Here is a 24,159-nt window from a genome sequence, read left to right as displayed (position 1 = left end):
GTGAAATATGAATTCATTAAGTTTCTCAGTATTCTTATGATTTGTGACTCCAGTTAATAAACTATACTTTCTTGCAGCTCAAATCTTCAGCTAAATATTGATGTTATAAAAAAGATAGAGCATTTTGAATTTCGATTTTCTTATGCAGAACTGCTATGATACATTTTACCTGTCAGATCAAATCTTACATGGCTTATTTCATCTCTGCATAGCAAAAAAGGATCTATAATTCCCTTGAAAATTTCTGAAGTTCAGAATCAACACCTTTTTGAAATGCACTCTGTAAACACTTACTTAAAATTATGGGTTTGTTCATGAAAGTTAACTTTAGTGTTGTTCTAGCATTTATGACTTTGACTTTGAAATTAGCATTGCAGAGTTCAGAGAAGAAACTTCCCTCAAAAATATTTTAAGATGCTCTGATGGCTTCAGCAACTGCTATTTCTGGACCATTTCATGTAAAATTAATCACTTGTGGATTTTCAGCAAGTACATTTTACAAAGAAGACACTCAAGTCTTTTTTGTTTGCAGATGACTATAGATGTATTTTTACCTTTTTCTTTAGAGTTGAAAGTCTCTCATAATTTTGGACCAGAGTAAGAATTTTATTACCTTTATCTGGATAGGTGCTGGCACTTAAGAAATCTCACTTGTTTCTCAGGCTCTGAGTCTAAATCTCCCTCTTTTCAAATGGTTTCTGCTTGTACTAGCTTTAATTTTTATTACAAATTATCGCTATGCCATGTCCAGTTTGTTTTCTATAAAAACTGAAACAACATCTGAGGGTTCTTCTGGGAATTCAAAAATGAGTTGACAATGTAACTTGAGACTTCTGCATCTTACAGATCTAACAGCCAGCTTGCCTTTTAGCTGCCTTCTGGAAGTGACCCTTCATCAGATATCCTCCAGCAACTCAATGTCTCTCTTGTACTAAAGGACCCAAAACTGAAAACTGTATTCATGGTGCAGCCTCGCCAGTGCTGAGTACAGGGACACAATCACTTTCCTACTCCTGCTGGCCACACTATTCCTGGTACAGACCAGGATGTTGTTGATTTTCTTGGCCACGTGCTGGCTCATGTTCAGCTCGCAGTCAACCAGCACCCCCAGATCCCTTTCTCCTGGGCAGCTTTCCAACCACTCTAGCCCAAGCCTGTAGTGCTGCATCAGGTGCAGGACCCAGCACCTGGCCTTGTTAAACTTCACAGAATTGACCTCAGCCCACTGATCCAGCCTGTCTGGATTTGGGCACACCAACACTCCTGCCCAATTTTTTTTGCAATTAAGCAAGTCTGTAATTTTTTCATCCTAATTCCTGGACTATAATTCCTATAGATGTGAATTGTGGTGTTTGAAAAATTACTTGAATGTATTGGTCACCAGATTTTTAAAGTGAGCACTCAAAGGAAATGTTGTTTTCCTGTGAAGTATTCATGTGTTTTGCTGCCTTGTTCTTTTCCTGAGATAAGAAATTGTAGTAATGGTTTTGCTTTTAGAAACACGTTTGCATAAGTAATAAACCTTAGAAGACATCAGTGGAATGACTGAATTAAATAATTTTGTTGATTAGACATTAAAAGTTGCAGCTAAAAAAACCCCAAGCAAACAACAAACAGGAAGCTATACAAGATAATATTTGTATCATTCTTTTCAGAACTAGAATTGGCCACAAGACATCCCAAAGGAGTATGACCTGATTAATATCTCACATGTTGTATGACAAATTCCTTGAAACTTTGTTTTACTTGAATAGTGTTCACACTAGGAGAATGTTGATGTTAATGTTTATTCATCTGGGCTTTTGTCGTTGAAGTCAGGCAATGGAAATCATAAGTGTTCAAATGTGATAGCTGGCTTAAACTGCTCTTCAGGCTTTCAGGTACCTGGGGAATGGCTTTAGTGTGAAATGTGAATAGAGCACTAATGATCTTTCTGAGTCAGAAGATGCAATTCTCAAAAAAATCCCATTTCCCACTATTATAAGAAGACAGAGTATAGCGTGTCATATGGAGGTGAAGAGTGAGGAGCATGGTGTGTCACTGTGGGGGGAGGGAAGGGAGTGGAAGAGGTAAAGGGGAAATAAATAATTGAGATGAAAGCTATAGAAACTTTCCTCCCTCATGGTACCTGAGAAATTTGAAGGAAGACAATGTTAAGAATCACTATTCAAAAATGCCAGGTTGTTTTCCTGATTACTTTTTATCTTTGACCTTTGAGGATTTAGGAAAATATTTAGGGCTGACTAATGTTCCTACCTGCTCTAGCCAGCTGACATAAAAATGTAGCTATGCATGCAACAGTGTCATTGAAGTCTATGAAGTTTCATCTTATTCTAAGCTAAAATTCTTCCTTCAGGGTCAGTCTGTAATGAATAAGGTTATTAATGATGATTTATGAAAATATGAAATATTAAAAGTATTTTATTAATATTCAAAATTTATTAATAACCTTTAAACAACATTTTTATGCAGATTCTGGTGCACGGTTGTGGACATACGCCTTAACTGGTACAAATTATTTTGAACCCAATTAGAGAAATTACGGATTAGTTATTCAGTAATAGAACCAAGGTTGCAATTGTGCCACTTGTCCACTAGATGGGGACTCGATAGGATGCTTGGTGGCTTATACAGCTTTGAGAAACAAAGCATCAGGACAATACAATCAAAGGAACCTTTCAGAGACTTAAATCAATTGATGATCACAAATTATGACTCTGGACATAGCCAGGGAGGCTGCTTAATAAACCACAAGTTACAATACTGCGTGAGATAAAGTGAGATAAAGGGATTTTAAACAGAACCAAATCTGGTGTTAAGCATGTTGCTGTGCAGGTTGCCAAGCTACTGCTACGCTGGCTGACGAGGCTGGCTCCGGGGACTCGGCAGGGGCCGTAGCTGGTCACTTGTGAAGTGCAAGGGCTTGTGGGGACTCAGTGCTGGCTCCTGGGGACAGTCCCTTCCGGACGGTGGAGGCAAGCCTTCTCCTGTGGCTGTGTGGGGGTTGAGGTGTAGACTTCTGCCAACTGGCAGGTTCACCTGGACAGGCTCTCTTGAGTGGCTTCCTCGGTGCTGCAGTTCTGTGGAGTCAGCAGGGCACTGTGGGGAAGTAGTTCCCCTCCTAGGGCTGCTGGATAGCAGCTGGGAGGGAGTGACGTGGAGAGGCGCAGCTTTTCCCCTGGCTCAGCTCAAAATGTGTGAGCATCTGGGGTGCTCACAGGTGGTCCTGGCTCTGAATCACCCTGGGTCAGGTTTGACTTAGAGGGCTATAGAGCGGCAGGCAGCGGCTCCTTCTCCCGTGACTCAGCAGCTGGCACACGGAATGCAGCTGAGCACGGTTCTTACTTTGTGCACAGGCACACGAAGGCTTTGGTTCACAGGTCTGTGGATTCATGGCTGCAGCAGACCCTATTAGAACTGCCACATGATTTAGGCTACCTCTCTCCCTGTAATGGTAAGGCTTACCAACAGGGGTCTCAGTCCCTTTAAGATGCGGTGGCAGGTTCTTCCTACCAAGTGGGACTGCGGGTATGATGCTAAGCTGTAGTGAAGCGAAGCGAAGGACTCTTTGCAGGCTTCTGGGTAAACTGGGGCACGGTGGCACTTCCTGGGCAATAGCTTCTCTCCAGACTGCAAAGGCAAAGCATGCATATGAGGCCAGTGCACATGCATCGAGCAGAACAGCACAAAAGAGCTTAGTAGCAAAGAGTATCTTGTTTACAAGTTGGGGTAATATTTATAATATGCTCGAGGCTTGGATTTAGCTAGTAGTCCATCTTGGTAAGCACCTTTAACCAATAACAAAGCATGTGGTTGGCATTATGCCCAAACTTGGAAGAAGAACAAGTATCCCACAAGGTTGGCTTGTGATCTTGTTTATCCCAGAAAAGGAAGGCGGGATTATGAACTCCGGCTCAGTGACGCCTGGCCCTTTGTTTACTCGTGGGCTGAGCACCCACTCAAGAAAGGAGGGGGAAGGGGGGATTTGACCAAAACATGTTAGAACAAGTTTTGGCAATATTTGGGGCATAATTCTGGGCATAGGCTCCCTAATGACACAGTCTCATAAAATTCCTCTGAAGGACAGAAAATATATTTATAAAAATGTGTAAAAGAGAATATTTTGAGGTAGGAATATCTGTCTGAATTGTTCTGTACACATATAACACGTACGACAGCATGCATAGATAAATTGCCTCAATTAAGGAATAATTCTGGGTAAATGCTATGAGAAGTGGTAACATCGGATTTAATATCAAAATTTAGATATGCAACCTAGTAATGAAAATCTCTGGGCATGGTGTTATAAGATAATCAATAAGCTTTGTAAAATACATGATACAACTAACCACTAAATATGATTAAATAACAGCTACAAAATTATATTCATATTTTCTTTTTTCTCTGAAATGCTCAAAAAAAAAGTATCATAATTATTGTTGTAAGAAGACCAAGGGAAAGGCTGCACTATGGAGAGTATAGAAAGAAATCTAAATCTCCCAAATTACATGGGAAATATGATCCTAATGTTATGCATTATTGTCCGTTCATGAGATTTTATTGTCTTGATTTGATTTATGTGTCCGTAGATTGTGTAAATGTTTATTATCTTTTTAAATTTAAGGTTTACCGCTGTGTTATCATGTCTGCTGAGAAATGGATGAGCAACTTAAATACTGGTTCTATACAGAAATGTTATGCGACACATTTCTCTATTATGTTGCTTGTCTCAGCTGGAGGTATGATATCGCAGAGATCATGCACATAACCCACCCCCCCCAGTCTTAAAGTTGCTTAAAATAGGAATGTGTGTCTGTGGAACCACCTCGTAATTTATGTTGCCATTCATTGGGTGAAGTCAAACTGTAACTTGCAGTCTGAAAACCAAGACTGACTTCAGTCTTGCAAACTGTTTCAGGAAGCGTGTGACCAAGAGGAGCAGAGGTGGGTAGCAGTTAGGAAGTGGGGTTGAATGGCTATTCGGTCAAAAATATCAGGGAATCTGGTACTAAATATGTTAAGAGACCAGCATGGGACCTTAAAATAAGAACAGGAAATTAAATAGAGCAGAATAGAGTGGCAGTAAATGAAGGGATGCAGAGGAATAAAGACCAAATTGGCAAGAAAAGAGCTTTAGCATCAGGGGAAAAATTAATTCTGTCAAGAGCTTAGCCATGAGATGGAGTTTGAAACATAGGTAGTACATGTTTAGGTAACTGAATGTGCTTTTGCTGGTAGTCAGTGAAAGGGGTTGAAGTTGATACAGCAGAAGTGACAGTTACAGATAATAAATCTGGAAGATAAAGTTGAACACAAACTGCAGCTCCTAAGAGGAGCTCATCATGCCTTTAGTCTTAAGGAGGTTTTTAAGCTTCTAGTGTGGGCTATAGTATATACCCCATATACTTCAAAATCCTGATCCATGTTGGATTTACTTTTTCTAGGCTTCATTTGTAAACTAATTTGAAAGGTAGGGAAAACAATTTAACAAAATGTTTGGTTTTCTATGTAATTCTTGCAGGCTTTGATTGGACCCTTAATGCTCTTCTATTACATTTTATGAGTTTTGGCCTAGAGAAGAATAGTTAGTGGTATGTTTTTTTGCTAAAAGGAAGCTAAACAAAAAGTAGAATGGTCTGTTTTTTTATCTGGACAAAGTGAGCAAAAAAAATACAGTTCTCTTTTACATGATAGAACAATATTAATTGGCCTGGGGAACTGAAAAATATGAAGAGAAAACTTACTAATCTAAAAATGCCTGTTGTTTTTTTCCTAGGTTCAGACATTGTTCAATGGTTAACAAAGAACTTATCTATAGAAGACCCAGGTAATTTATCTTTTTTTCCATGTTTGAAAAGTGATTGTACTTTGTCTTTTGTCATAGTAAAAGTGGACAGACGAGTATAGTTTCAACAGCAAAACAGTCAGCATCTCACCTTACAAATCTTTTTATTGGATCAGGTACCAGGAAACAAGGTGATGGCCAAGAATGAAAATAACAGCTGCATTAATTAGTAGAAAATGAGCTTAAGTTCTACTCTGTGAGGGATTTACTCAGTGTCATGCTAAATAGTTTTAAATTATTTTCTTAACAGATTTTTTCAATATATAAAAAATAAATAGCACTGATAAAATATGCTTTTGTACTCCTACCAAAAGCTGCATCTCAGTTCTTAAATTTGGATGTGTTTATAGTGGTGGACTGTTAAATAAAATCAGGGCAGTGAGGAAGAAGAGTTCATTTCTCTTTAAGCTGGTTGGAATGTAGAAGTAAAGCTTTGGTTCTGAGCTCTGACACAGATTTCTTGTGTGGCCAGCAGCACAGTGATGAATATCTGATAATTATTTCCCTGGTTTACAGGAATCTTATTCCATGACCTGAAGTTTTCCAGAAATGAATTATTCCCAGTAAAAAATGCTGCATGGCAGAAATAGAATATTCTGTGGAAGTTGCTATTGTCTTTTGGCTAGCGGGAAGATAATTTTCCTTCTTTAAAGCATGATCAAAAATACTTATTTTTCCTTTCTCTATTTCAGACTTTTAGGAATGGAATTTATGTGCATTTAAAAAAAAACATTTACATATTTCAAAATGTTGTGTTTCTGTCATATTAAAAATGATAGTATGATCCTTGTGCAATTCCAGCAAAAAGGAGAATCACTGTGTTTAAAGTTGTGACATGAATAACAATTATAAAGACATAATTCACTATTTGGAGGTAGCCAGTTAACAACTTATTGGTTATACTAAAAGTATCACTAATTGCTTCCAGTTTTATATAACTTTACAGAGTATCTTATGTTTGCATCCTGCTGATGAAGTGGAGGATGCAAGAGATCTGTGTGTGGTATTGTATTTTTCAGTTGTCAGCTACAAAACGCTACAAAACTCTACAAACCCACAAATCTTTATTTGTCAAAGTTTGAAGGACTGTTATTCTGTGTGTATTTGATATGGAAGATTAACCTTTATTTGACAAACCAGAACTGCAATACTGGGATAGGCTGTCATTCGGATTATCTGGTGGTTGTGAAATTTGGAATAGCAGAAACCTTAAACTGAATGGAAAAAGTGCTTCCCTATGTCGATGTCCAATGAAAATTAAACAAACCTGCAAACTACTAACCTGTATAACCAGAACAACACAGTACTTTTATTTAAGATGGATTTAATCCTTTCAGATTGCATGGGTGGAAAAAATTATCCACAGTGACAGAAATGCCTTATGCACATTGGTCCTAGTCCAAAGTCAGCTATCTGGAGCTTGCTGGATGCAAAGCTTCAGAAAGCCAATTACCCTAAATGCTGCCTTTGGGCAGTGCTCAGAACTGCCAGATAGCAGTGAAGCTGACAGATGGTGGCAAGAGCTATTCACATGACAAAACTTCTGAAAATATTCTGGTTTGTAAAATGTTTTAAGTGTGACTTTTTATTCCAGTTCTATTCAAGATAATCTAGAATTTCCTGTGGAAAAAAAGTAATTTTGATTTCTGGTGTGATTTGGAGAATCATAGAACAGGTCCAGTTGGAAGAGACCTCCAAAAATCATCTGATCTAACCTTTCACAGGAACGGGGGCCCTGATGAGATTATCTTTCACCTTGTCCAGTTTAATCTTGAACACCTCTAATGATGGGGGCTCCACCACATCCCTAGGGAGTTTGTTCTAGTGATTGTTTTCACTTAAAATCCCCTCCATATATCAAGATGAGATCTCTCTCCATTGCTGCCTGTTCACTCCATGCAGTTTTTTATGATGAGAATGCCATCTTCTTTGTAGTCACCCTTTAAGTAGCTCAAAATGGATGAGATTCCCCCTTTTTTGTTCTGCAGAGTGAAAATATTTAACTTGTTCAGTCAACTTGTTATTTAGTAAACCAAAAACTAGTAATAAAGAAGTGTCACTACCAAAAATATATATATATTTTTAGATGTCACATTATGTAGTGCAATTTTTATTCTTTGTTTTGCATGGGGAATAAACTCCAATGCCATTTAAGTGGGAATGAGGAAGAGTGCTTTATGGATAGTGGGAGAACAAAAGGCAGGAGGAGGTTTGACAACAGCGTGTGCTCTCACTGTGTTAATAAGTGTAAAACAAAGAGCAATTTTGAGTAAAAAAAACAGTTACAAGTATAAATTGCTAGTCAAAAAAACAACCAAACAAAAACCCTGCACATTTTTCATAAATGGAAAATCTGGAATATTTGAAAGATTTTTGGCTTCCTGAAGTAAATCTCCACCAAAACAATAAACTGGAGATGATGGCTGGATTCTAGTAAATTGTATCAGATTAGAAGTTATTTCAGTGGCTCAGAATGAAGCTTCTGCCCAGAATAACCCTGTATGACATACAGTTGCTGTTACATTGTTTGCTTTCCCATGTGTACTTATGTTTGTGTTTCAGCCTACAACTCATCTGTAAAAGTGTAAGGAACAGAAATTATCTAAGTTATTTTTAATGTAGAATTTTAATTCAGTCATGAAAATAAGCCTGATCTCAACCCCCAAAGAAGCAATTAACTGAGTTTACAGAATTGTAAGGGCTTGTGGTTTGGCACTTAGATCTGCTTGTTGAATTGACCATTACAGAGTAAATGCTGACTCTTCACTGATGGTGCCAATTACTCTTAATGTGGAAAATCTACTGGTTTTCTACATTGTTTTTCTTTTGTAAAATGATAATTAGTGCCATGAAATTTGCCAGACTGACCACAGTACAGACTGACCACAGTACAGACTGAAGTCCTTTTAATCCTTAGAGGTAAAAATGAGGTGATTTAAAGGTATCAGCTGAATTTCCAGTAAATGAATCCTGTACTCGATTCTTGCGCTGATTTCTTTGATGCCCTTTGGGCAGACACTTGATTTCTCTATTCTCTAGCACTGCAACATGCTAATGGCAAATCATGCTGTTGTCTCTTTGAGAAGAAAACTAATGCAAATTTTCAAGTGTTTTCATAATGAAGTGTGTGTTATTCACAAATGTGTATTTCATCCTTAAGTCCTCCAATGAAGAAATTTTATCTAAGTGACTCAGAAAGGGCCTGGTAACGTTGATATGTTTGGCCATCATCCCCTTGTTCCTTTACAGTACCTTTACTTGTGAGTGTTGCTAGTTTTACAGAAACTCAGAAACATTCAGTTTGGAAAAGACCCTTAGGATCACCAAGTCCAACTGATAACCCTACTCTGCAAGGTTCACCCCTAAACCATATCCCCAAGCACCATATCTAAACGACCTTTAAACACATCCAGGGTTGGTGACTCAACCACCTCCCTGGGCAGCACATTCCAATGCCTGACTCTTTCTGTGAAAAAATTCTTCCTAATGTCCAGTCTAAACCTACCCATCTGCAGCTTGAGGCTGTTCCCTCCTGTTCTATCACTAATTACCTGTGAGAAGAGACAAACACCAGCCTCTCTACATAATCACCTTTCAGGTAGTTGTAGAAAGCAACAAGGTCTCCCCTCAGCCTCCTGTTTTTCAAACTAAACAGCCCCAGCTCCTTCAGTTGCTGTTCATAAGATGTAGTCTCCAGATCCTTCCCAAGTTTTGTTGCCCTCCTCTGCACTCACTCCAGCACCTCCACATCTCTTGTGTGTTGAGGTGCCCAAAACTGAACACAATACTCAAGGTGTGGCCTCACCAGAGCTGACTACAAGGGGACAATCACCTCCCTAAACCTGCTGACACAGCATATCTAATACAAGCCAGGATGCCATTGACTTTCTTGGCCACCTGGGCACACGGCTGGTGCATATTCAGCTGCTTGTTGATTAGAATTTAATTTACTTGTATCTGAAAGCCAATTGAATTTGGCTGAAGGCACTCCATTATTGGTTGGTTACTTAAGCAGAGCCACAGTAGTGCAGCCGGCTCCAGAATGCACAGCCTTTGCATTCAAATTGCCTTAGTCCAGCACATTTTGGCAGTCTGTTGAAGGAGTTTGCTACAATTTTTTTGGACATGAAAGATTACACTAAAGTCAAATATATATGACCAAATCAAATTTTGTAAATTATAAAACAGGATTGTACCTTAAAATAGGCACCCTCTTCAACTTCAGTTCTTAATTCTTTTCATTTAACTGATGTAGCTAATTTGTAATTAGGTGCCCACTAGCAGCCACATAAACTGGTCACTGATCCAGTTAAAGAACTTCAAAGAAGAACTGATCCAGTTGATGGAGAACTCAATAGCACAACATCTGTTTGTATTTCTTCTACCTTTCCCTTTGCTTTGTAGTAAGATCTCTCTCTAGCAGCTGCTGTATTAATTTACAGTACTTGCTCTAAAGAGTTAGAGGAAAAATACTAGACATATTTTTGAGTTTATGAACATGTACTTGAAAAATTAGACAGCTCTAAGTTACTTCTGCCCCCTTTCCATGAATATGCAGTAAGGTAGCAGCAAAGAGCAGGAACCAGACAAGATGTTCTAAGTGATTGCATTTGAGAGACGGTGCCAGACAGCTGCAAGCAAAGGGGAGGTTCTTCCAGAGTTTTCTAAGGGTGAAGAGGGTCTCTTATGAAAAGCAAAAAGGAAGGGAATTGAAAGGTCATGCTTATGTTTGCAGTCTTTGCATTAATCAAAACTTGTGGAAATGCAAAAGAAGAGAATGTAGTTTAACTTTTAAAAAAAGCTGATAGAAGTACTTTACACTGCCTGCACACATACTGTAACCCTTGTACTAGGAACCCAGGAACACCGAGACACTCCCTTCTTTCATATGTCTAACAGAAGGTTAGACACATTTTGTTCATAGTGGCAAACCTCCTCAAATCTAACTTTTCTAACTTTCTTCTACAGGGTGAATTTGATCTGAGCGTTCTGTGTCCCGTAACATTTAAATGGAATAATGACTAATTTCAAATGAACAGAAAGAAAGTAAAATTCAGATCCTGCATGGGAATAGAAAAATATTTGGGCACCTCTTTAGTACCAATAGTACTAATGTTGTGATATTCAAAACAAAAATATATGGCTCAGTTTTCCTTTAGTTATGTGTAGCATGGGTGACAGACACTTAACCTGTATGTGGCATTCGGTGGGCTTCTAGCCACTGCTGTGGTTTCAGAACTGCAATGATAGATTTTCACGTGCGGAGGTTACTTTACTTGCCTAAACTCTTAGATGGATTTTGGAAGTGGTGAACAGTGGTGTATTGCATATAATTTAGTTGTGACAAGATAAATCAGATTTAATGGATTTCACCTTTTTTAAATCTCTTCTGATTCTAATTAGACTTTGAGCAAGCTGATCTATTGGAAAGTACCCCTGCCTGTGACAGCAGGACTGGAACAATCCAAACCGTTCTATCATTCTATGATTTGGCTATAATTTGTGTGTCATAAAACTTTTCTATACAAAATGGAACTCTATTGATGTTTGCTTCCTTTTGGTTAAAAAAAACCCCCTTCAATTGAGGTTTTAAATTTCATTTTTCTTAACACAAGCCCTGAATCCATGGTAATTTCTTCAAAACTATTAATTTTCTTAATAGGAAATAATGTATGTCTTTAAATTTAAAAGTCTCCCAGTTCTACTCAGAATTATCTTCAGTGGCAAGTGTAGTACCTTCACAAGATACTTACTCCTTCCTCCATTTCTTTAACCATTAAATGTGAAATTCCAAGACTGCAGAAGGCTGGAGGTTTTCTCATTAACTCCAAAAGAAACAAGATTTAACTAGATGCATTTTAAAAATAGAATTGAGTGTAACATGGCCTTTAGTATCTTAGACTAAAATCCAAGAGCTAGTTTATATAAGTAGCTGATATAGAGTTAGATTTTAAAAACTGAAGCAAACCACCATCAATCCAGCAGGCACTATGGGCTTTATTTCACTGAGGTCTTTGAGAGCCTTAGTGACTGAAGAGTGTGAAAAAAATACTGAATAGAATACAAACTAATGATTAGAAAAATAAGTTAGAAGAAGCCTACTAAGATAAGGAGTTAAAGATAAAACTGTTACCAGATCCAGATAATAGAAGCTGAAAAATCAGTAAATATTAATTTAAAGTAATTTAATTTAAAAGAAATCCAGATGGTCTGATACACCAGTTGTAGGAATGTATTTCATCCTTCCTGTCACAGGACAAATTAAGCTACAAGAAATCTAAATTACACAACTGAAATCTTTACCCATGAATTTACCTTGAAGTACACAGTTTCATCATAAAACTATATATAAGATGAACTGTTAAAAACGGATACTAGCTTCTCCCCAACAATTTGTAAAGCCTGGAAAGATTTATAGTAAATTTTTAGGATCAAATCCAAAAGTGGACATTGTTGGTTTTTTTCCCTTAGTTTTAATTGAAAATTCTCCACATTGTTTAAGAAACTGGTGCAACTGAATTGGATATCTCCTGCCATTGTTCACAATATGGAACTAATAACACAGCCTAAGGCAAATGTATGTAAGACCATTATTAACTTACTACCCATGCACCACATTTTAAAAATAACTGGCATCAGAGAGCAAATCCTGCTGATTCAGGAATATTATCCATTCCCCATCTTACCTACTTGCACTGTAATTCTCTATGCTAGTAGCTCCACCTTTGATTATCTGGCATGGTCAGAGACTATTGTGTTACTGGTTTTGGTAATAACAATAAAACATTGTTGACTTAGCTAAGGACAAAAGTACAACTAAAGAATCATAGAAAAGGTATGCTCTTTCACTGGGAACTCTGATAACTTTTAGCAATAAAATTCATTTATGAAATGCCTAAATTTAAAATTGTCTAACCTTTCTAACAAAATATTTAATCTCATTTTTACTAATGTTACTAGGAATTTGTGTGCTTTTTGTACTGTTTGACAGCCTCTTTCTGAACCTTTTGGATCATACCAAGTTTTGGAGGTTTAAGAGGAAGAAAATTTACTAATTACCAATTCATATTGGCATAATAAATTAAAAGCATCTAAATAATTGTCTAGAGACTTCATTAGCTTTCTGCTGTCTTGTTTCCCAGAAAACTGCATTACATAATAATGGAAAGCACAAGTAGGTGGGAGTGAGATTTTAAATCTGGATGACTTAATTGAATAAAAGTAGTTGAAATCCTAGTTCATCTTGTCAGCTGCTGCAGCTGTTTATGGTCAGGTAAACAAAAGGGTTTTGATATTTGCATACTATATGTGGTATTTGATGCAAGGAAGGTTAGTGTAAGGCCTTCTCTTGATTTTGTTACTAATTTTCCTTAAGAGGGTTTTCAGTTTTCCCATGACACATGGAGAGGGATACTGATGTCCACAGAGGAGCATAGTAGCAGTTCAAAATTACTCAAACTGCTGTGTGCTCTGGTTTAATATATAAAGGACATAACTTGCCATTTCATCTTGGACAGTTTAGTATTTCCTCTCATTTTTCAATATGCCTCTGTCTTCCCCCTCACCCCACCCCCACCCCACCTTTTTTTTTTTAATCTCCTCTGCTGTATCTCCATGTTTCATTCCCCAGTTTTACTAGGTACAATATCCTCTGGTTCTCATTTGCTTACAGCTCCTGATTGGATCCAGTTTGCACGTTCTCCATTCAGGTGTTCTACCTCTACTATTTCATCTTTCTTCTAATGTCACTGCTTGGATTCAATTACCTACTTAAATTTCACTGATTTTCAGGTGTTTCACTGTTTGTGTGGCAGAACGGGTGCCAAAACCTGCAGCTGCAAGCCTGCCGTAGCTGCAAGAACTCATTTGGTTTCAGAACACTTGAATCCACAAAATTTAAAATACGTAGTGACAATAGAATCTAATTTTTATAGGTGCTAAAAAATTACTGTTCTCACTAAATTTGAAATACAAATTAATAATAAGATAATCCAAACCATAATAATAAAAAAATCCAAACCTTAAAAAGACTCTATTCAGCTCAGTTAAGCATGCAGAAATTATAACAAGTGACTTACACTTGCTTTTGCAATTTTGCTGAATAGAATAGAATAGAATAGAATAGAATAGAATAGAATAGAATAGAATAGAATAGAATAGAATGGAATAGAATGGAATAGAATTAAATTAACCAGGTTAGAAGAGACTTTTGAGATCATTGAGTCCAACCTATCATCCAGCACTATCTAATCAACTAAACCATGGTGCCAAGCACCCCATTAAGTCTCTTTCTAAACTCCTCCAGTGCTGGTGACTCCACCACCTCCCTGGGGAGCCCATTCCAATGGCCAATCACTCTTTTTATGAAGAACTTCTTCCTAACATCCAGCCTATTAGTTGCTGTCTACTTTAATACCTTAGTTAACCTGAAAAATTCACTTTTTAACAGCTTTTAAACTCATTAGAAAGGTTACACAGAACTATAAATGTGGAATATTGCATCCTGAAATTGTGGAATTATATCCATTCTCAAATATAATCACTAGCAAGTAATAAAGCAAAAATGTAATAAGCAACTATTGTATCATATGAGCTGTGGGATAAACAAAGTTTAAATGTCTTGGTTAAGGTCTTTCAGAGAAATAACAAATGATTGGGTTTTTTCATTGTAACAGAAGTGAAAACTTGTGGTAGCTTCATATATTTGTCACCTAACTTGAGGATATTTTCAAATAGGCTGCTTTGAGGAAGTTAGGAATGAGGATTTACAGTATCGCAGCTAAAACCGATATGAATTTTAATAATAGGGAATGCCACTATAACTGCATAATAAAATGAAATGTGCAGACAACTCTCTAGGTAGTTTCACCTGTAAATTCCCAGGGGGTTAAAATTTCTGTCGGTGTATGTTTGCAAATTTATGCTTTGAATTATCTGAAGTAGATGAAATCTCAAGAAATAGATCAAAAGTAATTCATTTATCCACAATATCTTCTACCATATCCACACGCTTTTGTCACCAGTAACGATGGCTGACTGAGAGTAAATTAGAAGTGAAAAATGTATTTAAGTTTCTGCACAGTACGTTTAGAAGATATTCTGACATAACAATGCAGCAATTAACCAATAAATGTATTTCAACATTAATATCAAAAGAGACTCTGCACACCAAGGACATTTAAGCATAATGGTAATTTATTTATTTTAATTCCCATGGCCAAAATCTTCTGTACAGCCAGAAAAAAAAGCAGAGGTGGCAATGTAAATTAGTTTATATCCAATGCACGCTCCAAAATACTTGAAATAAAAGCATTTTGTACAACAAGCTTTGTTTTGAATGGTATGTCTGATACATTGCTCAACTCCAAGTTCTAGGATCCTGAAAAGCAGCAAATTATTATTCCTTATTAATTCACCTTACCTTGCCTAGTTATGATTTTATAGACTCATATAATGGCTGTTCTCTATGGCCACTCTCTTCTTGTATGGAAGCCTTCATGAGATCTCTTACAATCTCTATCCTTCTTCTTCCTATGGATTTATATATATATATTCTTTTGTGCATGTATATGGATCTATATATATACAAAAAGAGAGAGGGAGGAATGAAACTGCCAGAACTCTGACTGGAAATTCCAGTGTGGAAATGCTGTGCTGTGTATTACCATTGTCTTCTGGTTTGTTTTCTGTCTTTCCTAATAGTACTCACATTGGAGATGTGAGCAAGCATTTTCATAGAATCATAGTGACTCTAGTTTGTCTTGAGTAGAAGCATCACTCACTGGGCATGAGAATTTGAGTAAGTGTAGTGGTTTGAAACACTGATGGAATAATACCCGCTATCATGGATTTATGATATTTTACAACTGTAGGGTGTTACCATCTGTGGTGGGTTGAAATTCCTCCCCCCCTCCCCGCCCCCAGCATTACATTTGCCAGAACAGCTCAGTTGGAAGCAAATGAAAGCTGTATTTATGTGCAAAACTACAATCTACAATGAAATGTAATTAATATGTACAAAATATACAGTATTTACAGATATTTACAGTTAATAAACAGCACAAGGACCCGCCCTGGCTAAGGACCAGGGGAAGCTACTAGTTTCTGCCTCCCTGCCTTCCCCTTACACCCCTATACAAAAGGGACAAGAGACATAAGCAGAGAAGTTAATACCATTCACAACAAAAGCAGTGCAGCCAAGGTCAAGCAGAAGCAAGTTACTATCTCCCAGTGAGAAGAGAAATTGTTTATATTACTAGCTTAAGTCTGTTATCTTTCCAATGGGATTGTTTAGAATTATAATTAATTTCCATTTTACACCCAATAGTTACTTATTTACATCTTTACTACTTTCTGTTCAAGATCTGTGAAAAAAAAATTAAAGGAATAGCCTAAAACTACCACACCATCCTGGACAGGAGATTCTCAGTTGCTCTCTCACTTTCTGGGTCTTGAGCGTGCAGGTGCATCTTTGCTTGTTTTCAGGATCCAGATGATAGTTTTCCTTTAATTTTCTTTCTGTTTCATATCTATACTGATGTAATCTGGTGCTTTTGTAGTGCAGGAGTAAAATATTCTCTGTAAATCAACTAAGAAAATTCTCTCTGCATTTTTTCCCCCTCCCTTTCTTATGTCTTGGTAAAAGGGGAGGGAGGAGTTGGGAGGAGGAAGGTGGTAGGGTGGTTTTTTTGCTCTCACACTAAAACCATAATGTTAAGGAGGGTTCATATTTGAAATTTTCATCATTTATCAAATTTCAGTTCTGCCTGCTGTTGTCTTGTCTGATGAATCAATACCCTGAAGTATTTTGCACTTCCTCAGAACTTGCTTTTTACTTACCTCATTAATGCTATACTTGTAGCAAGTATTGTTATCATCAGTCTCACCCTTCTGTGGATAATTTAGGATGAGCACAGATAGTTCAGAATCTATTAAACACAACTACAGTTGTTATCCTCTTCAGTGTGATAACTGACCTTTATTCCCATCATTCTGCCTGTTGCTTTTTCCATGACTTCCTATCCCAGATCCACTAAATTCCTTTAGAAAACTTTTGGGGAGATCATGCAAAAAGCCCCCTGGAAATCCAAGATCATATGTTAACCAGGTTTCATGATCTTCACTAGTTTCACAAGAACAGAGACAGAGTTGTGAGACATTGCATCCACCAGCAAAAGTAGTGCAGAATTTTCATTTTCTGTTACATTTGGTTTTAGGTTCATTCAATCTACCATTTGTTATAGTTCCTATCATATTATCTCTATATGCATCTTTTGTGTTCATCTTTTTCCCCCACATTTCCTCTGGATGTCTTTCGAAAACCTGGGGACACATTTTCTAGCTTTTTTCCTTTAGCACTGAGGGTGTTTTAAACGATAAATTGCACAGTGCAGCTAACAGTTCAGCAATTAATATTTGACTGCCTTAAAACAGTGACCATTATGTTGACCCACATAGATGCTTTTGTTCATTTTATCAATTTATTTTAAAACCTTTGATAGTTGTTGTCGCCACTGTTGTCATCAGTGCTGTCTCTTCTTTCTGTATTTAGATTCTGCCAGTAGAGAAGAATTTAGATCATTCAGTGAGACCTATTTCTTTTTATGGGAAAAAACCAACAACATGTTATGACTGTGTTTTCATTGAACTATTTTTGCTGGCTAGTCTTTGTCAATATTTCTGTGTTTTAGATGTCAGAGTTTATCGGGCTAAATAGTTATCTCTGTGTAAATCCTGTGCAATGGGGAGAAGTGAGCACTGAGGGGGTGGGGTATGACAATAGAGATGTATGATGGCATGAAATGGCATTTTGCAACATTTGGAAAGTTTCATCCTCTATTTTGATACGGACAATGAAATGTGTTTTATGTGCCAGTTAAATATATGAATTATTAATAATGGGTGAAGAATACTGTCTAAAAGTGATCCTGTTATTTATAATTGCCTGGTATTTTGTGTATTTATGTCCCACATAACTGTATCTGATCACACTGGGAATCGTATTCCTATATTATTCTCTGGAAAATTACCTCCACAATCTTCATTGTTACCTTGCCTGAGCTTTGATGATGTTACACCAATTTACTTATAAAGCTTTTAAACATTTGCTGGACTTGAAGAGCACAGCAATGAAAGAAATACATTATTTTCAGCATTTCATGCTCTTGATTTGCTGGAGGTCTGATAAGTGCCCCAGGGATCAGTGCTGGGCCCCATGCTCTTTAACATCTTTATAGATGATCTGGATGAGGGCATTGAGTCCTTCATCAGTAAATTTGCTGACGACACCAAGCTGGGGGCAGGAGTTGATCTGCTGGAGAGTAGAGAGGCTCTGCAGAGGGACCTCGACAGGCTGGACAGATGGGCAGAGTCCAACAGCATGAGATTGAACACATCCAAGTGCCGGGTTCTGCACATTGGCCACAACAACCCCATGCAGAGCTACAGGCTGGGGTCAGAGTGGCTGGAGAGCAGTCAGGCTGAGAGGGACCTGGGGGTGCTGGTTGACGGTAGGCTGAACATGAGCCTGCAGTGTGCCCAGGCAGCCAAGAGGGCCAATGGCATCCTGGCCTGTATCAGGAGCAGTGCAGCCAGCAGGAGCAGGGAGGTCGTTGTTCCCCTGTACACTGCACTGGTTAGGCCACACCTCGAGTACTGTGTCCAGTTCTGGGCCCCTCAGTTTAGGAAGGATGTTGACTTGCTGGAACGAGTCCAGAGAAGAGCAACAAAGTTGGTGAGGGGCTTGGAACACAAGTCCTATGAGGAGAGGCTGAGGGAGCTGGGGTTGCTTAGCCTGGAGAAGAGGAAACTCAGGGGTGACCTCATTACTCTCTACAACTACCTGAAGGGAGGTTGTAGACAGGCGCAGGTTGGTCTCTTCTCCCAGGCAGCCAGTACCAGAACAAGAGGACACAGTCTCAGGCTGCGCTGGGGAGGTTTAGGTTGGATGTTAGGAAGAAGTTCTATACAGAGAGAGTGATTGCCCATTGGAATGGGCTGCCCAGGGAGGTGGTGGAATCACCATCATTGAAGGTGTTCAGGAGGAGACTTTATGGGGTGCTTGGTGGTGTTGGATTGGTTGATGGGTTGGACGCGATGATCTTGAAGGTCTCTTCCAACCTGGTGGTATTCTATGTATTCTATTCTATGTATTTTTGTAAAGAAGATTGTATTCTCCTTGACTGTATTGAGTGCAGTGAAAGAGGCAGTTATTTTTGTAGCTGCTACATGTTCTTTGAACTGCTTGGTCATAAGTGGGTGTTCTGTGATTATGATAGCAAAGCATGACAATGATACAAAAATAATGGTTGATGTAGTAGTAATTGATATCAAAACAGACTTAGAGACTGAAAAAATGTCATCATTCATCTTAACCAGCATTAATCAAGCAATCACAGCAAGAGTTTAGTGCTCTCTATTGCTAATCCTCACTGAACTTTAGAAACTCATTATCTGGCATTCCTCTGATTCAGCAGTATTATTTTCTGTAGTTCCTTTAGGAACAAATATTTTGTGCGCTGGAAAAGCCTGTGCCAACTGTTGCAATCTACAAATCAAAGAGGTGCACCAGCCATGCGAATTATTCACGTGCCCTGGATCTGCTAAGCTTTAAACCTCACCACAGACATATTCATGGCTGTGGCAGTGGATTGTAACTGTTCCTGTGCCTATGATATCCAAACCCAGCTTACTGAGAGGGGAGTTGGCAGGAGGTTAGCTGTGCCTTGCCTTGAGTGTGACAAAGAAAGCGAGAAGCAGTGATAGTGTACTGTGGCCAGGGAAGCATGCTGTCATACAGGGCACCATATCTGAGGGAACCATAATGTAAAAAACATTTCCTGTCTGACACACACAAATTCTTGGCTGTCATGTGTTGCAGGGAATGTATCTCATAGTTCCCCACTGAATGTTTGCATACAAACAATTTGGTCACACATCTATCTGCAGGCCTAGCCTGTGGAGGAGAATAAAGTATGAAGATCTGGCGTACCAGCAGAAAATATAAAATAAAAGCAGAATAGAGTAGAATAGAATAGAATAGAATAGAATAGAATAGAATAGAATAGAATAGAATAGAATAGAATAGAATAGAATAGTAGAATAGTAGAATAGAATTAACCAGGTTGGAAAAGACCTTTGAGATCATCAAGTCCAACCTATCATCCAACACTATCTAATCAACTAATCCACGGCACCAAGCACCCCATCCAAGTCTCTTCCTAAACACCTCCAGTGATGGTGACTCCACCACCTCCCTGGGCAGCCCATTCCAATGGACAATCACACTTTCTGTGAGGAACTTCTTCCTAACATCCAGCCTGAACCTCCCCTAATAATTGTACTACTGAGTAGAAATAGTCTATGTCCAATATATTGGGGCTTCTACAGATGCTTGAAATTGTGTGAAATTGAATTTTTGAAAGTATGGTATTTGCAGTATTTTGTTTAGTTTTGGGGATTTTTACTTTAAAAAATTGTCTTTAGCAGGTTTGTTCAAAAGGTCCACATACGACTTTATATATTAGTATGTTCATACTGGAGTGGGGAATTAATGAAGTATTAGGAAATATCTTATGAAAGGAAGTTCAGACTGTCATTAGGGAAATCAAGACACTGGTTTCTGCCCTGAAGAATGTGGGAATCAAAGCTCAAACTAAAAAATTTCAGTTTCAGAGGAAGTGCCAGTGGGAAAAGCAGGAAACCCATACTTCAAAGGAGTCTGGATTTCATCCTTCTGTCCTTTAAATGTAAAGAGACAAGAGATACCAGTAATAAAAATTTTTGAAAGTCTCTGAATTCTGCAAAATTGAAAATAGAAAAAGTCAATAATGAAAATAGAAGGAATATTCCACAAATGCTGACTTGTATTGATTAGTATATTCCACCACTGGAAAGCCTGATTGCTGGTGTGATACTGGGAAATTATGCAATGTTTAATTTTCCCTCGTAGTTAAGTTTGCTCAGTGTTAGCTGCTTGGATGGATTTCTTCCACCACATATAGCTCTATGTTTCCAGTATGCAAAATGAACACATCAAACAAATGCTATTTTTTCCCCCCATCAACATAAAAGCTATTGTGCTCTCCACAAATCATGACATTCTGAGGTCTTAGGGGTATGGTCTGCCTTTCAAGATACAGTTTTATCAAAAGAATAAACGCCAAGCTTCAGTATGAGGTAGCAAGGGTTAATGTGTGAATTGGCTGACATCCCATGAGAAGCAACCACATAAAAAATTAACAGACAGTACAACACACAAAACATTTTCAAGAGGAAGGCTTATCACACACAGAGAATCACACGTAGAATGTATGTATTGCTAGTAGTAAGATGCAACTTCTTTTTCGAAGATTAACTCCTCACATGCTAACTCCTTTCCTTTTTATTTCCCCTTCCCTCCCCACCTTGTGAGTGAAGAAATACCTTTTTCATTGCTGTTTTTGTTTTCTGTTTCTTTTTTTTTTTTCACAAAACTATAGGTCAGCTTCCCTTTTCATTTCATGACGGCCTGACTTTGCAGAGTTCTGTCAGACATTTAGTTCAGTCCCAGTTCACCCGTATCCTATGAGCACGAACAGCAAGATTAATAGCAGTCCCCAGTTTGCTGGATTGTTATTGTGAACAAAGTATCAATGTTGCAGGTATACAGCATTTTCTCTAGAGTTAGCACATGCATGTAAGTGATGCCCTATCTTACAGATCGGCTCAGACTCTGAGGGTGCGTTCCTTGGGCAGATGAGGTTTCACAGCACTTCTCTGATAGGTTTTGCCCCTTACCTGCTGAGTGATGTGCCTCTGGCCTGCTGACGGCATCAGCAGCCACTGTTCTAGAACACAGCACAAGCAAAATCCTACCTGTTTCAAGTAAGCTGTTGTGGTAACAGATAATTTGATGTGCGATGGATATCTTGCCATCAAGCATGAATCTAACTTATATTGTGTTAGGGTAAACAGTTCCTCTTCCTTCACTAACTTTTGGCCTCCCTGAAATGACTCTCACTGAGTGCTGCTCCCTTTGCAAATCTGATCCTTCAGATGGGACAGATTAGAGAGTGTTATGTGGATGTTCAAGAACTTTTCTATCTATTTCCCCCTCTTTAAATGCCACAGTTGGGCCAGAGAGCGAGTCTCCTTTGCTTTGTGAGTAGCCAGCTGTATTTTATTACTTTTACTTAAAGTTAATAATTTGCAGCTCACGTTCGTCCTGGCAATGAAATGACAGCAGGAGAGTAAAAGATAATATCTTGGCATTTGACACTTAAAATGAATGTGTGCTTGTAAAGTTCTGACTCATTAATTCATTTTCCAGAGAGCCATGTGGCTTAGCAATGCCCTTCAGTACTGTGATGGATTTTAGATTAGACAAATAACCTAGAGTAACAAACACTCTGTTGTTTGATGGAAAGGGAAGTTTGGGTTTTCCACTGTCACTTACATCATACAGCAGTCATAAAGACACAAAGTGCCCTAAACCGTGTTCCCTGAAAGAAATTTTTCTCTGGAACTGAGTGATACAGTTTATGATCAAATTTATAAGCTGGAAATGTGATAAAATATGGATATTATTTATTAGATATAAAAAATATTTTTCTGAGCTAATTTGATCCAGGTTTGTTTGCCTGCTTGATGATAGGTTGATTACACATGATAGGATGCTAATAAACATTGGCACACTACCTATTCAAATCCAGCCCATCAGTTCAAAATGCTGTACAGCAGGCAAACTGCACACGCCTTGTCAAATAGCCTCTGACACGGGCAGTTGCCTATCTGAAATGTGAGGCATGGGGTCCACCTTCCACCCCCACCAGGCAACCTCAATGGCCCCTGTCTATTGGCTCCTTAACCTCAAACCTGGACCCTGCAGCAGGGAGGGAGGAGAAAGGGCAGTGGTCAAACAGATTTAGCTTGCTGGTTGATGCCTCTTCCAGGACACTGAGCTGCATAGAAGAACATTAAAAAGACACTGAAAAATGCTATCTTAAAGTGCAACAGAATTGGGAAATGCCCTGTTTTCTTTTCCTCAGTCCCTCAAGGATTACTGCAAGCCACCTCAGAGGTTGTGAGACTGTAACTATAATAGAGACCACATCAACAAAAATCCTGAGATGCATAAAGAAAAGTGCAATCCACATTAATTACTGAAAACATACCCTTCAACAAGTTTCATTCATAGAAACCTGTTTATTCCAAAGAAAAACAAGGTACATCTATCCTTTTTCATCTCTTCCTATGGATGTTGTAGTAAGAGACAACTTGTTCCAATGGTATTTCCATACCCTTATTCCATACCCTGTAATTTGAGATCATCCATCCATCAGTCAGGAGGAAACCTCACTATGTTTAGGAAGGAAATAAAATGAAAGGTCAACAACCAGAGAATATTTTTCATTTTGTAGATTTCATCAGGTTTGCATTCTCTGAAAGCATTGAAAATGTCTGACTTTCTTGTATAATAGAGTATATTAAAAGTGACTAGCATTTAATCTATCAAGATGGCTCTCCTTGTAATGGCACAGCAGATGGCTAGGCAATACTACTACTTCTCACAAAAATGTTTGCTAATCAATTTTTGCTCATGTGTTGTTCACTTCACCCACTCAGCTAAATAAAGTTCAACAACAGAGTGAACCATGGAATTTTAAGCTTTTTCTGAGCTCTCAGAAGTAGCAAGCACATTAAGAATCAAAACTACACCTACAGCAACATTTGGAATGTATTTAAAATACTTCATATACTGTTGAAATACAGCAAGCTCATAAAGATACATGTCTTGTTTTCACTTGAGTTATGTTTTTACCATTAGCTTTTATAAGTTGCAACACTGTCCTTTTCTGACTGTGAAAAATTAAAACACTGATCCAGGTAAATTTGTTTCTTGAACACGCTGTTGCACTTTTCAGTAGTGTGAGTGCTATGAATTACACCTGGATTCTTTTGTCTCCAAAACAGTCAAGAATAGAAGCTGAACTCTATTCTATTTTGTCAGTTATAACTCCATTCTCCCTCGGAATTTCTGTATGATATCTCTGGAGGCATTTTTATTCTTTTTATTCTTTGTACAGCAGTTGAACACAGTCTGAGTTATGCATTCTCAGTGAGGTTATCTGTGCGTAACTAAGAATGTAGCTTACACTGCATATTCTTAGACACAGTGGATGAAGACTGGAAAATAATAGTTGTGTAGATAACACATTTCTCTGTGTGTCCTCGTACACTTGCCATCTGAAAAAAAAAAAAAAAAGAAAAGAAAAAGTATTTTCTTGCTTTTAGTCTGTGTTCCTCCAATTTTTGTAGTGTGTTCAGAGTGCTTA

The 24,159-nt window shown here is 38.1% G+C and overlaps 1 protein-coding gene across 10 annotated transcripts in view; it reads left to right on the top strand.

Moving 5' to 3' along the window:
- The window catches only part of RGS7 (regulator of G protein signaling 7), a 250,979-nt gene that overhangs the window by 134,131 nt on the left and 92,689 nt on the right, over positions 1-24,159 (top strand). For all 10 annotated transcript variants that reach the window (XM_054162305.1, XM_054162303.1, XM_054162304.1 and 7 more), the window contains one exon: positions 5,777-5,827. In XM_054162305.1, coding sequence (XP_054018280.1) covers positions 5,777-5,827 — 51 coding nt within the window. The remainder of the gene's footprint in view (positions 1-5,776; positions 5,828-24,159) is intronic.

Source organism: Dryobates pubescens, chromosome 6, assembly GCF_014839835.1.
Source record: "Dryobates pubescens isolate bDryPub1 chromosome 6, bDryPub1.pri, whole genome shotgun sequence".
NCBI classification, from domain to species: Eukaryota; Metazoa; Chordata; class Aves; order Piciformes; family Picidae; genus Dryobates; species Dryobates pubescens.
The sequence above is the reverse complement of the archived record's forward strand: the minus strand, read 5'-3'. Positions and strand labels throughout refer to the sequence as shown.